Source organism: Lacerta agilis, chromosome 5, assembly GCF_009819535.1.
Source record: "Lacerta agilis isolate rLacAgi1 chromosome 5, rLacAgi1.pri, whole genome shotgun sequence".
Lineage (NCBI taxonomy): Eukaryota > Metazoa > Chordata > Lepidosauria > Squamata > Lacertidae > Lacerta > Lacerta agilis.
The window spans coordinates 18178450-18191488 of NC_046316.1; the positions used below are offsets into that span (position 1 = coordinate 18178450).

Sequence of the window (13039 nt, forward strand, 5' to 3'; positions counted from 1 at the left end):
AGGTGGGGGGTGGGCGAAGAGGGAGGAAATAACTGTGGTGTGGTCTCAGATCTATTTTTCACCCCTTGCCTCAAAGCTGTTAATCTAAAAGGGAATCAAGAAACATTAAATGCAACCATGGCATTTAATGTATTGTCTCATATGTTCTGTGCTTGAGCCTTTCAACTTGTATTGTGCAGGAGGAATTAAATTACTGCTTAATCTCCAAGGAACTGCCCACACCTAGGGTGATTCACATTTTGAACACCATTGAAGTTATCCTTGAAATATAGCAACTTTTTCGCCGGGAATCACTCTCTAATTTATATATTCCCCCACCTGGGAAGATTTGTTTTCTTTTACCTTTTATTCATGTCAGTTAAATCCTTATTGCTTGTTCCCAGCTGCAAAATTGCGCTTTTGCTACCAGCAGTACAAGCACGTCTGGTGCTATTTCTTGCGAGCGAGTCTGTGAATTCAGCCTGCGATACCAGCAGATGGTGAATCCCTCCAGCAGTTTAGTTTCTAGGTCCAGCTGTCTTTTGATTCACTTTGCACTGAATTTCAATATATATTAAATAATGCTCCCAGTTAAACAATGGAAGAACTGTAATATTTGCAATCATAGCCATTCATAGTGCGCTACACCTGGATCAGGGAGACCTGGGTTCAAGTTGCCTCATCCATGGTGCTCAGAGCTGCACAATTGAGGGGAGGGCAGTTTTTGCTGGGTTGTACCATTCCAGCGGACAAGTGGAGGGATGCACGTTTGAAATCTTCACCATATTAAAGACCGTGATGCCACACCTCTGCATGTACAAAACAAATCCTTGCAGGGACAAGAATGAATAGAAACTCTCTTTGCTGGTATGTTAGTTCTGTATGCTTAGGAAGGTTTTCGTTGCACATTCGACCATATAATTCCCCCTCTTAACAATCTGAAATTGCCAAGTTTGTTATGACCAGCTCAGGAATATCTCCCAAAGTGCTGGTGCTTCTCTTAACCATGTCCTGTGGGCCAGTAGCTCAAAGTCTACAGAGTTCTCCAGAGCCTTAAAAACCAGTCTATTGAACATATATTTCTAGTGTTCAGGACTTCAGCAAAGAATAAACAAAATTTCAGAGGTGGGAGGCAGCATTCGAAAGCACACCAGGATGGAGATATATTTTGGCCACAAGAGTGCAAATAAAACTACAAATGCTTTCTGCTCAGCTTTTGATATGAACACAATCTTGCTGTCACCCCCCCCCCCCAACCAATTGCATACCTGGTCTTGTATGTACCTTTTTTGAAACGAAAGAAAAGAGGAAATAAGTGGGGACAATGGAAGGGGAGAGGTCAGTGCTGTGGATCTCTGCAGATAACATAATATCTCAAATCACATTAATAAAGGCATCAGTTATTCAAAACAGGAGGACAAGATGGGATGCCAGACCACTTGACTTAAATTCAGACTGTTACAGCTGGTTTTCTACAGATGTTGTTTGTTTTCCAATAACTGTCCGAAGTGAGTGGTGATACTTCTGTAAGCCCCCACCCTTCTCTGTTTGCTTTCTTGTTGTCATGAGAACAGTACAGTATATATATTTATTAAAAGCAGAAAGGACGAGGGCTTCCATTTCTCTGATTAACACACACTTGGCAAATGACTAGTTAGATGCAAACTAAAATAAAGAGAAATCTGTATCTGAAGAAGTTTGCATGCACACGAAAGCTCATACCAAGGACAAACTTAGTTGGTCTCTAAGGTGCTCTGGTCCATGGGGTCACGAAGAGTCGGACACGACTGAACAACTGAACAACAACAAAGGTGCTACTGGGATGAATTTTTTTAATTTTTAATTTTGTTTTGACTATGGCAGACCAACATGGCTACCTACCTGTAACTAAAATAAAGAGGTTTGGGAGAGCTGAAAGGAGAAGGCAATCTCTACAGCTCTTGATGGTATCAGAAAATCAAACACAGAAATAACAAGAAAGCTTCCTGAGAATTCTTTCCAGCTTTTTTGGGGGGGGGAGGGGAGAGAGAGAACTAAAACAAATTTGAGTGTTGCCCTAAGCTAGCTAAAATTTTATACCCATGAAATAACACCCGTGCCTCAGAACAAAGGTATGCCCTGGCAGGAGAAAAGGTAATGTGGAAGCCTGCTATGTTTTCCTTCCAGTGGTGGGTTTGGGGGGGAGGTGAACAGCTTGTTGAAAACGACCACATTTGGTGGTGTGTGTCTGATAATGATGGCCAGTGAAATGCTGGATGGCTGTCAGCTCAGTATTTCTATTGTATATGCAGGGTCCAATCTGCCGTCCAGCTGGAATGGATTGCTCAGCTCATGTCAATCTCAGTGGGCAGCCTCAGAAGAGTGATGCTGCTAAGATGATAAAATCAGAGAGCTGGTGTGGTGTGTGTATGGTCTTGGATTTGAGCAGGAATAGGGCCAGGTTCAAACTCTATTCAGCCATAAATCTCACAAAATTATTTTGGTCTGGTCACTGTCCACCCGCCTAACCCCGCTCTTAGAATTGTTGTGGCAATAAATTGGGAAACACCTGGGTTCCTTGGAGGAAGGGCAAGACAGAGGTATAACAAATAAAATGCATCTTAAGTTAGAAGACCCTGTCATAGTTGCATTGTCCTTGCCACCCTTTCATCTCCTATGTGGGGGTTTGGGAGGGGGAGTTGTCAATGACATCACGATGGTACATCTCAAATGACAACACCTTGGACATTCATGAACAAAATCATGTGGGTCAACACAGACTTTGGGATGATACAGCAGGTTGAGCAAATGAAGCCAAAGGCAACGGGAGCAGAAAAAAGGGGAAAAGATGCAATAGCCAGATGAACTAGGGGACACCAAACAGTGTCGAAACAGCACATGTGTTTGGTGACGTGAGAATTTGTCTGCAATTTGTAACGCATGTGCTATTTTTTAATTGAATATTGAAACTGGAGAATATTTGGCACAGCTCTGAAATTAAATATGTGGAATATATGTGCATAGATTTGCACGTTGCATCCTCTCAAGCTTTAGATGGGATATATATATATTTAAAAGTGAGGTGCACAGCAGGGAAGTATACTTCAGAACCTGAGGATCAGCTTTAATATTTCTCTTTACAATATAGTCTTCTTGAGCTTGCCACTCTGTATGTATTCATGCACACTCTGAGTTGGCTGCCTCCCTATAGGTCCAGCTATGCTTTCCGGATTTCAGTTATCATTGAGTGAGCATTGCTTAGCTCTGTCTACCCTAGGCACAGGCAACCCTTTTCAATTCATGGACCACATTCCCTTCTGGACAACTTTCTGGGGGTCACATGCCAGAGTTGATGGGCGGGGGGCAGAAGCAGAATTGGGTGGCACAACGGATGTAAATTTTACCTTGTAAAAGGTAAAGGTAAAGGACCCCTGACAGTTAAGTCCAGTTGCGAACGACTCTGGGGTTGCAACGCTCATCTCGCTTTACTGGCCGAGGGAGCCGACGTTTGTCTGCAGACAGTTTTTCCGGGTCATGTGGCCAGCATGACTAAGCCGCTTCTGATGAACCAGAGCAGCGCACGGAAACGCTGTTTACCTTGCCTCCGCAGCGGTACCTATTTATCTACTTGCACTTTGACGTGCTTTCGAACTGCGAGGTTGGCAGGAGCTGGGACTGAGCAACGGGAGCTCACCCCGTCGTGGGGATTCGAACCGCTGACCTTCCAATCGGCAAGCCCTAGGCTCAGTGATTTAGACCACAGTGCCACCTGCGTCCCTTTACCTTGTACAACCAGCTAATTTATACATACACTCACATACATACACTCCTGGTTTGGAGGCAGGATTCTAGCTAACTGCAGGCTAGAATTCAGTAGCTATATTTTGGTGCAGCCAGCCAGCTGTTAAATTGCGTGATATGGGAAACGGTAGAAAGGAGCCACTGGGGCCAGTTCAGCCCTCTGTAATATCTGTGATTCGAAGAGCTGTTTGACATTTGCCCTGTATGGGCAGCGGTGCACGCTGCTTTAACACAATTTGCCTCGTGGACAAGTAAAGGCTCCCTGATGAGACCATCACCATTAGAGAATCACAAAGTTGTCAACTAGAAAGCCAACCACTTCAAAAACCCCAACAGCTCTCTGTGAACTGAGGACAAACATGCCTGATCTATCTTTGTGGTGTTTAAATTGAGGTGGTAACCACCAGTAAAAGGAGGTACTCTATAAGCACTGCCAGACCTTCCATTTGCATATTCAGAGAATGCCAGGAAGGCAGAGATGTGAAACCTTACCTATGCAAACAGAGCTCTTATTTCCAGTATGATTCTCTTTAGCACATGGCACATTGTATTAGAATCGAATGATGCTGCTTCAGACAATCTGTGTGTCACATGGGGGTTCCATCTATCAGCCTGTGTCCCCCTGCCTTGCTTGCAAATGCGTAACCAGAATTACACAGATCTGGGTGGTACTTGTGCAATTCTGGAATGTTTAACAATTGACGGCTTTGGTGGCTCTTCATCTATTTATTATTATTTATGTATTTTCTAAATTTCTATACCATTTTATATTTTTTTAAATAAAAAACCTCAAAGCGGTTTACAGCATATTAAATTAATAAATCAATAAAACAATAGCCGGGCGATGTTCCTCCGGCTTCATGAGGAACCTCTTTTGTGAGTCTGGGCCCCGCCCCCTAGGCCAGGTGGAAAGGGCCTTGCAGGGAGCGGCCTTCACAACTCACAGCCGGGGGATGTAATTGTCTACTGTATTCACATGCCATGATGAAGACTGACTGTTGTCTTTCCTTCCTGAAGAAAAAAAAAGCCCAATTTAAACTAATCAAGTGCTTCATACCACAATGCTGTAATTTACATATGTACACTTTCCCAGAGGCTCCAAAATGTTTGCCTGATAGTGTAGATTCATCATTTGGACATTTAAAAATTCCTCAATCTCACAATTTATATTATACCTCCAGATGTTGTTGAATGCCAACAATAGCCCCACCACAGCATGGTCTGTGGGAAGGGAAGGGAAGGTGGAAGCTGTAGTTCAACATCTGGAGGTCACAGGTTCCCCATCCCTCTCTTAAAAACTAAGCTATTTGATGCATTATAAGATTTTATATGAAACAGCCTGCTTCACCTGACGTCTGAATACCTTTATTTAATGCACTATGCATATGTTTCCAGACCTCTAGGGCAGGCTTTCTCAAACTCAGCCCTCCAGATGTTTTGAGACTACAATTCCCATCATCCCTGACTGGTTCTGCTAACTGGGGATCATGGGAGTTGTAGGCCAAAAACATCTGGAGGGCCGAGTTTGAGGAAGCCTGCTCTAGGGAATACTAGTTGCTTGATACAGGTTTTTTTTTGGCTCTGTTTTGGGCAGGCATTATTAGTCGCCAGGAGGCAGAAGAGCTGCTGATGAACAAGTCTGAGGGAGCATTCCTAGTGCGGGTCAGTGAGAAAATCTGGGGATATGCCCTGTCCTATCGCCATCAGAGTGGATTCAAACATTTCCTGGTGGATGCTTCCGGAGACTTCTACAGCTTCTTAGGGGTGGATCCCAACCGTCATGCCACACTCACAGACCTTATTGATTTCCACAAGGTATTACTTGCTATGTGCATTGAATATGAAAAACTGAACTTGATTGATGAATGTTTCAAAAGGAAGAAGCAGGGTGAGCCTAGGTCTTATACAGAATTAGTCTTTACAGACAGGGCTGGCTCTAGGTTTGGGGAGTGAAGGCTATCTCTGGGCATGGTGACTATGGTGGAGCATTATCTGAAGCACCAGATGGCTGAGTCTAGCTACCATTTTAATTTCCCATAATGCCTCAATGGTGTTGTGTCAAGGGCATTGTGGGAAATCAGTATAGCAGTTGGATTCAACTGTCCAGAGCTGGTCCAAGTGCTGAACGCCCCCCCCCCCCCCCGCTTGAAAACACACACACACACGACTGCAGGTTCTACATATTAGGGAGAAATGCATATAAATGCCAATGAAAGGGACAATAAAATGCAAAACAACCATTCTATTAAGGGAAATTGTAAAAATGCGTATATTTTAGGTAAATGTGCACTAAACTGTTGACAAATGCAGTGCAGCCGAACCCATGCAGCTCCTGTCACTTGGGAGCATGTGAAATAGGGGAACCAGCTTAATTCTTTCACAGTCTCCATATACATACTAAATCAGACTATTGGCTCATTCTCAGCTGCTCCCCAATTCCTCTCATCAAGGTTTTGCACAGCCCTGCTACCTGCGTGCCTTTTAACTGGAGCTGTTGGCGCCTGAGTCAGAGGCTTTGTGAATGCAAAGCACATCGTCAGGCAGTGCCGGTAGAGCTATTTTTCATTCTGATGTAATGCTTCTGGGAGAAAGAAGATGGGGAACTGGTAGTATACATGATATAGCAAGGGACCTGTGTATTTTGTGCAAAAATGGGGAGGGGAAGAGCCCATCCTTATTAAAGTTCTGTGCCAAGGCAATCTGAGTCCCATATCAGGAAAAGCTCAGTTCATCAAAACAGATGATGCAAGTTTATTGACTTTGTGTGATTTCTTTATTTCCCCATAATTTATTATTTGGCATTCTTTCCCCCTTCATTAGCAAGCAGGGGCAAGGATTATGAGTGCCCTTACCCTACACCCAAAGGTTGGTAGTCTCAGTTAGACACCCTCCTTTGATTTCTGAGAACCCAACTAGATATGTGTTTGTTTGTTTGTTTGTTTTTAAAAAGACTAACCAACCAATCAAGGGTTGGGGGTGGCGTGTGTCCCCCATTCAGAACCAGTCTTCCCTATGTGCCTGCTATTTGAAATGGGAGGAAAGCTGACACAAGCACCATTGGAAACTTTGGTTCCATTGCAAATAGCAGGCTTCTGGTTTGTGATTCCAGTTTGTACCACGGCAGACTTAAATGGTTAAAGTTCTCTTTGCCCTACACCTGTTTTTGCAGTGGAAGGGATGGGTCACCTGCACTAGCAATTGGTTTTGTTATTTGTTTGTCTGTTTGTTTTTTTTAAAAAAACTTGCAATGCATATGTAATGACATCAGTGTCAGCTTGGCCCTAAAATTTCAGCTGGTGTTGCCCACATACTTTCAAGCTTATGTTTGCAGCCACAAAAGCTAGAACAAAGATGGGAAGTCTGGGACCGTCCTGTTACTGTCAGCTACATTCAGCCTTCGCATTGCTCGGGGCTGATGGGAGTTGTAGTCCAACAACATCTGAAGGGTCATGGGTCTAGAATAAAATAAAAGACAGCTGAGATAGTCGGGAAGCTGATTGTGCACCCAGTCTCACTTTCTGCAAGCTTCCAGATAGGGATGCGCAAATCTACCCATTTTGGTTTATCTTAGTTTCTCATTTCTCCAGTCTGAATTTTAAGTTCTACACATTTCTGTTGGTTTGCGATTTTTTAAAGTTCTCATGAAAATTCACCAGTGTGAATTTCTCCAAATGTACACGCCTTTCTTTGCAATCTTGCCTAATTCCTATTTTTGCAGAGCAGTTTACCTTAAAGTAATGCATTTTGGTATGCCATTTTCACTAATATATGCATTTCTATGCACAATTTACCGTAGTATACAATTTTATTATTTTACTCCATCTTGGCGGGCGAACTGAATTGCAAAATTCAGAGAAGAGTGAATTTCAAAAGAGAACAGTCGTTCAGTTTGAGTATTGCTTCAAAAAGTGCATATTAGGTGTGCTAACCTTAAAATGGGAACTGAATTTTCTCTCCCACTGCTACTTGTAGAATCACAGCATGCACACCACAACCCTGGGCATAGTTACAGAACCAGTGACAAAAAGTCCTACAAACTTCAGATATAGGGACTGCTGCAACTTCAGTATCCACCTTCTTTCCCTAGAGTCAAACTTGCACGAAAACTTTTGTATTTCTCTTCCTCCCAGCTTGCTCATCATAGGCAATAAGAGCACAAGAAAAGCCCATCCATCTAGGGAGGAAGCACAGGGACACCTGTCAAAAGCAAAACGTCCATTAGCCTCTGACATTCAAAATAAAATAGATTGGGATGTCCCCCGATGAGAAAAATCAATGACTGCAGCTATGACAAGCTTGTTAGAGGACTTGCTTGGCCCCTGAAGTGAGCAGGCAAGTCTCGCTTAATTGTCTGTGGTCAAATGGGAAAGAGATTTAACAGCGCCGTCTTGGGATGTTGCCCCTTTCCTTATCTCCCCAGCCACTAACTCCGGTGCCCTTTTCATCTGAGTGCACTCTAACAATAAATACGGGGGGAAAGTCAGAGCCAGCTGTGGTAATGGCAGAAAAATGCAATGGTATACAGGCACCATCCAGTCTACTTGCTATTATTAAATCTCATACATATATATATAGAGAGAGAGGGGGGGGAGGGAGTTTATAAAGACCCAAAAGTCAAGTTCATGTACATTTAAACACAATGCAGAAAATGCTACAGGTAGCCCTCCTGAACCAATGATGTGCAGGTTTGTAGATACAGTGGTACCCCATGTTACGCACACGATCCATTCTGGATCACGCTACGTAACACGGGCGTGTGTAACACGAGCGCCTCCCTCCGAAAAAACCCGGAAGTAGTGCGATTCGAGCGCTTCTGCGCAGAAGCATTCTGCGCATCCGGGGGCCGCACACGCTCCCGAAACTCTTCCGGGTTGCGGGCATTCTTAACTCGAATCTCCGCAATCCAGGGTGTGCGTAACCCGGGGTTCCACTGTACATTGGTTTTGTATGTGGATATCCTTCAGATGTGTGCTAAAAGCACTTTGCAGAAGCAGGGCTGTGGTTAGGGTCATCACTGGCTGTGTACACACACTGAAAGCACATTCGCCCACCACCTGGAATCCAGGGAACTATGGTTTGTTAGGAGTGCTGGGAACTGTAGCACTATGAGACGTATGCTACATTTCCCGGGATTCTTTGGCGAAAAGATGTTCTTGAAATGTATGGAGTGTACGCAGCCATTGTCAGAACCGAGAGACTCCAGTACTTTGCCTGCCTCAGATCTACAATCCAGAGTTCTGCAGGGAGAGGGAATGGCTCTTAAACCAGTTTGTAAGTGGTGCAAATGCATGCCCTCAGTCCCTCATTCCAGTTTTAGAGCAAAGGATTGTGTTTCCGGCAACCCACCACCACGACAACACTGGGGTAGGGGAGGGAATGCTGCCCTTTAGTCTTCCTCAGCAGCTGGAAGAGCACTTTATTTCCTGATATCATTGCTGAGTGCCATAGCATTAAGATCAGGAGATTAATCTGTGGGGACTAGCAAGCCACTTTCTGTGGCTTGTCCAGCCAGAGGGGGCCTGTGGACTAGCCAGGCCTGTTGCAGAGACATATCTTCACCATGGAGCCAAGCAAGGGATCCATATTACACCAGGCAGCTGTGATCATTGTGCCAGGGTCAAGAGTGGCTCTTCCAGCCATACAATTACATACGCAGTGTATTCATGTAAACTTTACTCCAGTTATCCAGAAACTATGCTAGAGAAGAAGGAACTCTTTTACAAGACCCTTGACATCCTGACATAGGATTGCCTCTTTTCCCATGAAAGTCCGTTTTGCCACTGATTTCAATAGGCTGCACCCTTTTGTCTTTGGTTTTTCCAGGGCCAGATTTAGGTTTGATGAGGCCCTAAGTTACTGAAGGTAATGGGGCCCTTTATATGTCCAGCTGTCCTTTATCGACAACAAATTGTCGATGTTTTTTTGTGTGTGTTGAATATATGCTATATGGTAATTTGTGGACGTAATAGGTATCTAAAGCCATTTCCACATAACAAAATATGTATTTTATCAAAGTAATCCAGTTTTTCCCCCTTTACATTTTTGGGGGGCCTCCAAGAGAGTGGGGCCCTAAGCTATAGCTTGTTTAGCTTATACATAAATCCAGCACTAGGTTTTTTCTGATCTCTGGCTTTCGTTGTGTGTGCATGCACCATATATATTTGAACAAAACAAACTATACCCCCCTCCCGTGCACACACACACACACGCACACAGACAGACAAAACCTTTTCAGCTCCCTTGAGACATCTTAATGTACCAGACATGGCAAAAAGTGAATCTTCAATGAGTAATGGCCTATAAGCTAGGGCTGTCGAAAATAAATTCATTTTAGAAATGTTTCAGATGATTGCTGTTTATGTATAAGCATCAGATGATCCAGATACAAGTGATTCAATTGCAAACAGGCAGCAGGCAAGAGAACATGCATTTAAAAGGAGGCGGGGGCTGGCAGAGGGTGGGGAAGAAGAAACTCATATCCAAGGCAGAGATGAATAGGAATGGGTGAATAATGCATCCTTCGACTTCTGCGTGATTAGACAGTGCCACATCCTAGATTGAGAAAGATAATAGCTTCTGTTTCCAGACTGAAAACAAACAGTGGTAAGTATGTACAATGAGCATCAGCGAGTCTCTTCTCATTGAGCTGAGCTGAGCTGAGCTGGAATGATTAATCATCCTAGCCGTGGTCCCACCTGCATCCCATGTTTATTTGTTTAGCATGGAGGTAATGAGGTTTTCACGTGAACCTTAGGAGCTGTGCTACATGATTAGCAGGCCGTTAATGACACAGCCCTTGCTTAACTGCAGCACCTCAAACTGCAGGTGAAGGGATTAAATGCTCGGATGGTCCCTCATCTCAAAAATGACAACAACATAAAACTTGCCAGTTAAGCTTTCTCCCCAACATACTAGCTCTGCGTGTGTAGAGAGAGCTTTTTTATCATCTATTTTAATATCGGAGTGCATTTGGACACCCAGTTGCTATGTCAGAAATAGTTTGCTGCAGTTATAGATACATTATATCAGTCTGCTGATCATGTGGCTGTGAGTCTGTGCGTTCACTCTTTCCTCTTTCGAAAAAAAAATCCCTTGCTGAGCTGTTAGAAGGCAGAACAGGATGATTAATCACGAAGATCTCCCTCTCCCCCCCACCCCAAATATTAAACACCATGCTAATATGTCTCCTGTCAACTGGTTTAATATGAACCATCAAAGGAATTAAAACATCTTACAGCATGAACCTAGATGTGCTTATGTGACTTCGTAAGTGAAGTATATAGTAAGCCATATAGTCATGTTCGGCATGATTATTTTTCACACTGATGATGCAATTTATTTTATCTTTCTAGGAAGAAATAATCACATCCTCTGGCGGAGAGTTGCTGCTGGAGCCTTGCAGACAAACAAAGAACCCACCTGATTATAGCCCTTTATTTGAATGACTGTGGAGACTATAGTAAATATTTCTGGAGAGCAGGAATAATTAGTGAAATGACTCCACCTTAAGATATAAGACAGCAGCTTATCACCAGCTAATGAATGGCAAATGTTAACCAAGAACAAGTCTTATATAGGCAATCCAACTTTTAATTCGCAGCCATTATTTATCTTATTAGCCATTTAAAACTGGAAGCACGTGAAAACAATTCCTCTACAATTGTCCTTCAGAATAGGGTTAAACCACCAATGATGATCAAAAATCACCCCCCCCCCCCGCAAAAAATTCCCCTAATAGTTGTAGCAAAAGATATGGTTGGTAACGGAACTTATTTAGCATATAGTGAGTTATGAAATTCTCAAAATGGTAGCATTCAGGAGCTAGATGTATGCAACTGGGAAAGATGCAGATTTGTGGTATGGCTAGGTAGAGATAGGTGTTTTCTAATCTTCAAACTATGCATTATGTTAGCAGCCCCATTTGCTTAAACCTCGTCATCCCCAGGTATGCATAAAGTGGGGGGTGGGGTGGGGTCTGATTTTTATTTTTTTATTTTTACCAAAAGGGGTGCCTCAGTAAGGAGAGCAAAACCATCCTTGCACCCGCCACTTTTCTTTCCATAACTTTTCTTCCAGCCAAGCTCAATTCTGGCATCACAGCTTGGTTGAAGAGAAAAGTATTGGGGGTGGAGTCAAAGGTAGGCTATGGGGAAGGGGTTAAGTACCTGGGGCAGCTCCTGGCTGAAACCAATGGGGCAGTGGCTGTTGCATGTACCTTGAGCCTATACAGAGAGTGGAAAGGGAGACCAACATTTATACATTTCACAGTCCTTTGGCAGGGGTGTTACAGCCATTAGACCCTCCTCCCCTTTCCTAGATTGGCTTCCTCACACTGCTTGCCTACCATCCCATTATAAAGAGGGATTTTCCTTATAACAGGCCTTGACTTGTATGCTGGATTGAATTGTCAAGTGTAAAGTGTACATATTGCCACCTGGCAAATATTGGAGGATAAAACATACCAACTTCTAAGTTGCACTCATTACCAACTTTTTATAAGGAGCAATAAACACTTGCGAAACATTGGCGTGTTATGGATATTTTTGCTTTTGTTTTTATTTAGCTAGGAAAATCTCTTCCTTCTGTCCCTCCGTTTTCAATTACAAGCCTATGTGGGCAACTATACTCATGCATTTTTACATTTTGTACCAAGCCTCAGTTATGATGACAAATAACATTATGACTGTGGTAAGTTTTTCATTGGAATATGAAAGGATCTGATTTACCGTATATACCCGAGCATAAGCCGACCTGAATATAAACCGAGGTACCTAATTTTCCTACAAAAACCTGGGAAAGCTTATTGACTCGAGTATAAGCCGGTTCACCTTTGCCGCTGTGGAGGAGGAGGAGGAACGAGCAGCCCAAAAGCAGCCCTTTGGGCTGCTCCTTCCTCTTCTTCCTTTGCCAAGTTTGCATTTATGCGAGCAGTTCAGGAATGAAACAAGTTGCCTGGGGAGAGTAAAGAACCGCCGTTCTTGTACACTTCTTAAGGAATGGTTGACTGGGGAGAGCGGGTGGTGGCACGAGAGGAGAGAAAGGGCTTCTTTCTCGCCACCCCACCGCCCGCCTCACTCGAGTATAAGCCGAGGGCAGCTTTTTCAGCACAAAAAATGTGCTGAAAAACTAGGCTTATACTCAAGTATATAAGTATTTCCATCTTCTCCCCTCCTCAGATTTACCCAATAAAAATCGTTAGAACAATCTGACTATTAAAAACTGAGAAAATAATAAAACTAAAACATTGGCAGCACAAATAGTGAGAAAGGAAAGGACTGAC

At 43.4% G+C, this 13039-nt stretch overlaps 1 protein-coding gene across 2 annotated transcripts in view; it reads left to right on the plus strand.

Annotated features, from left to right (window-relative positions):
- Positions 1-11471, plus strand: part of SH2D4B (SH2 domain containing 4B) — a 76593-nt gene extending 65122 nt beyond the window's left edge. The window contains exons 7-8 of one of the 2 annotated variants that reach the window (XM_033148774.1): positions 5354-5574; positions 7890-8223. In XM_033148774.1, the coding sequence (XP_033004665.1) occupies positions 5354-5574; positions 7890-7910 (242 nt within the window). In that variant the 3' untranslated portion in view covers positions 7911-8223. Of the gene's footprint in view, positions 1-5353; positions 5575-7889; positions 8224-11111 lie in introns of those variants that run through there. The other variant, XM_033148773.1, reaches the window with a different exon arrangement.
- Positions 11472-13039: the final 1568 nt, after the last annotated feature.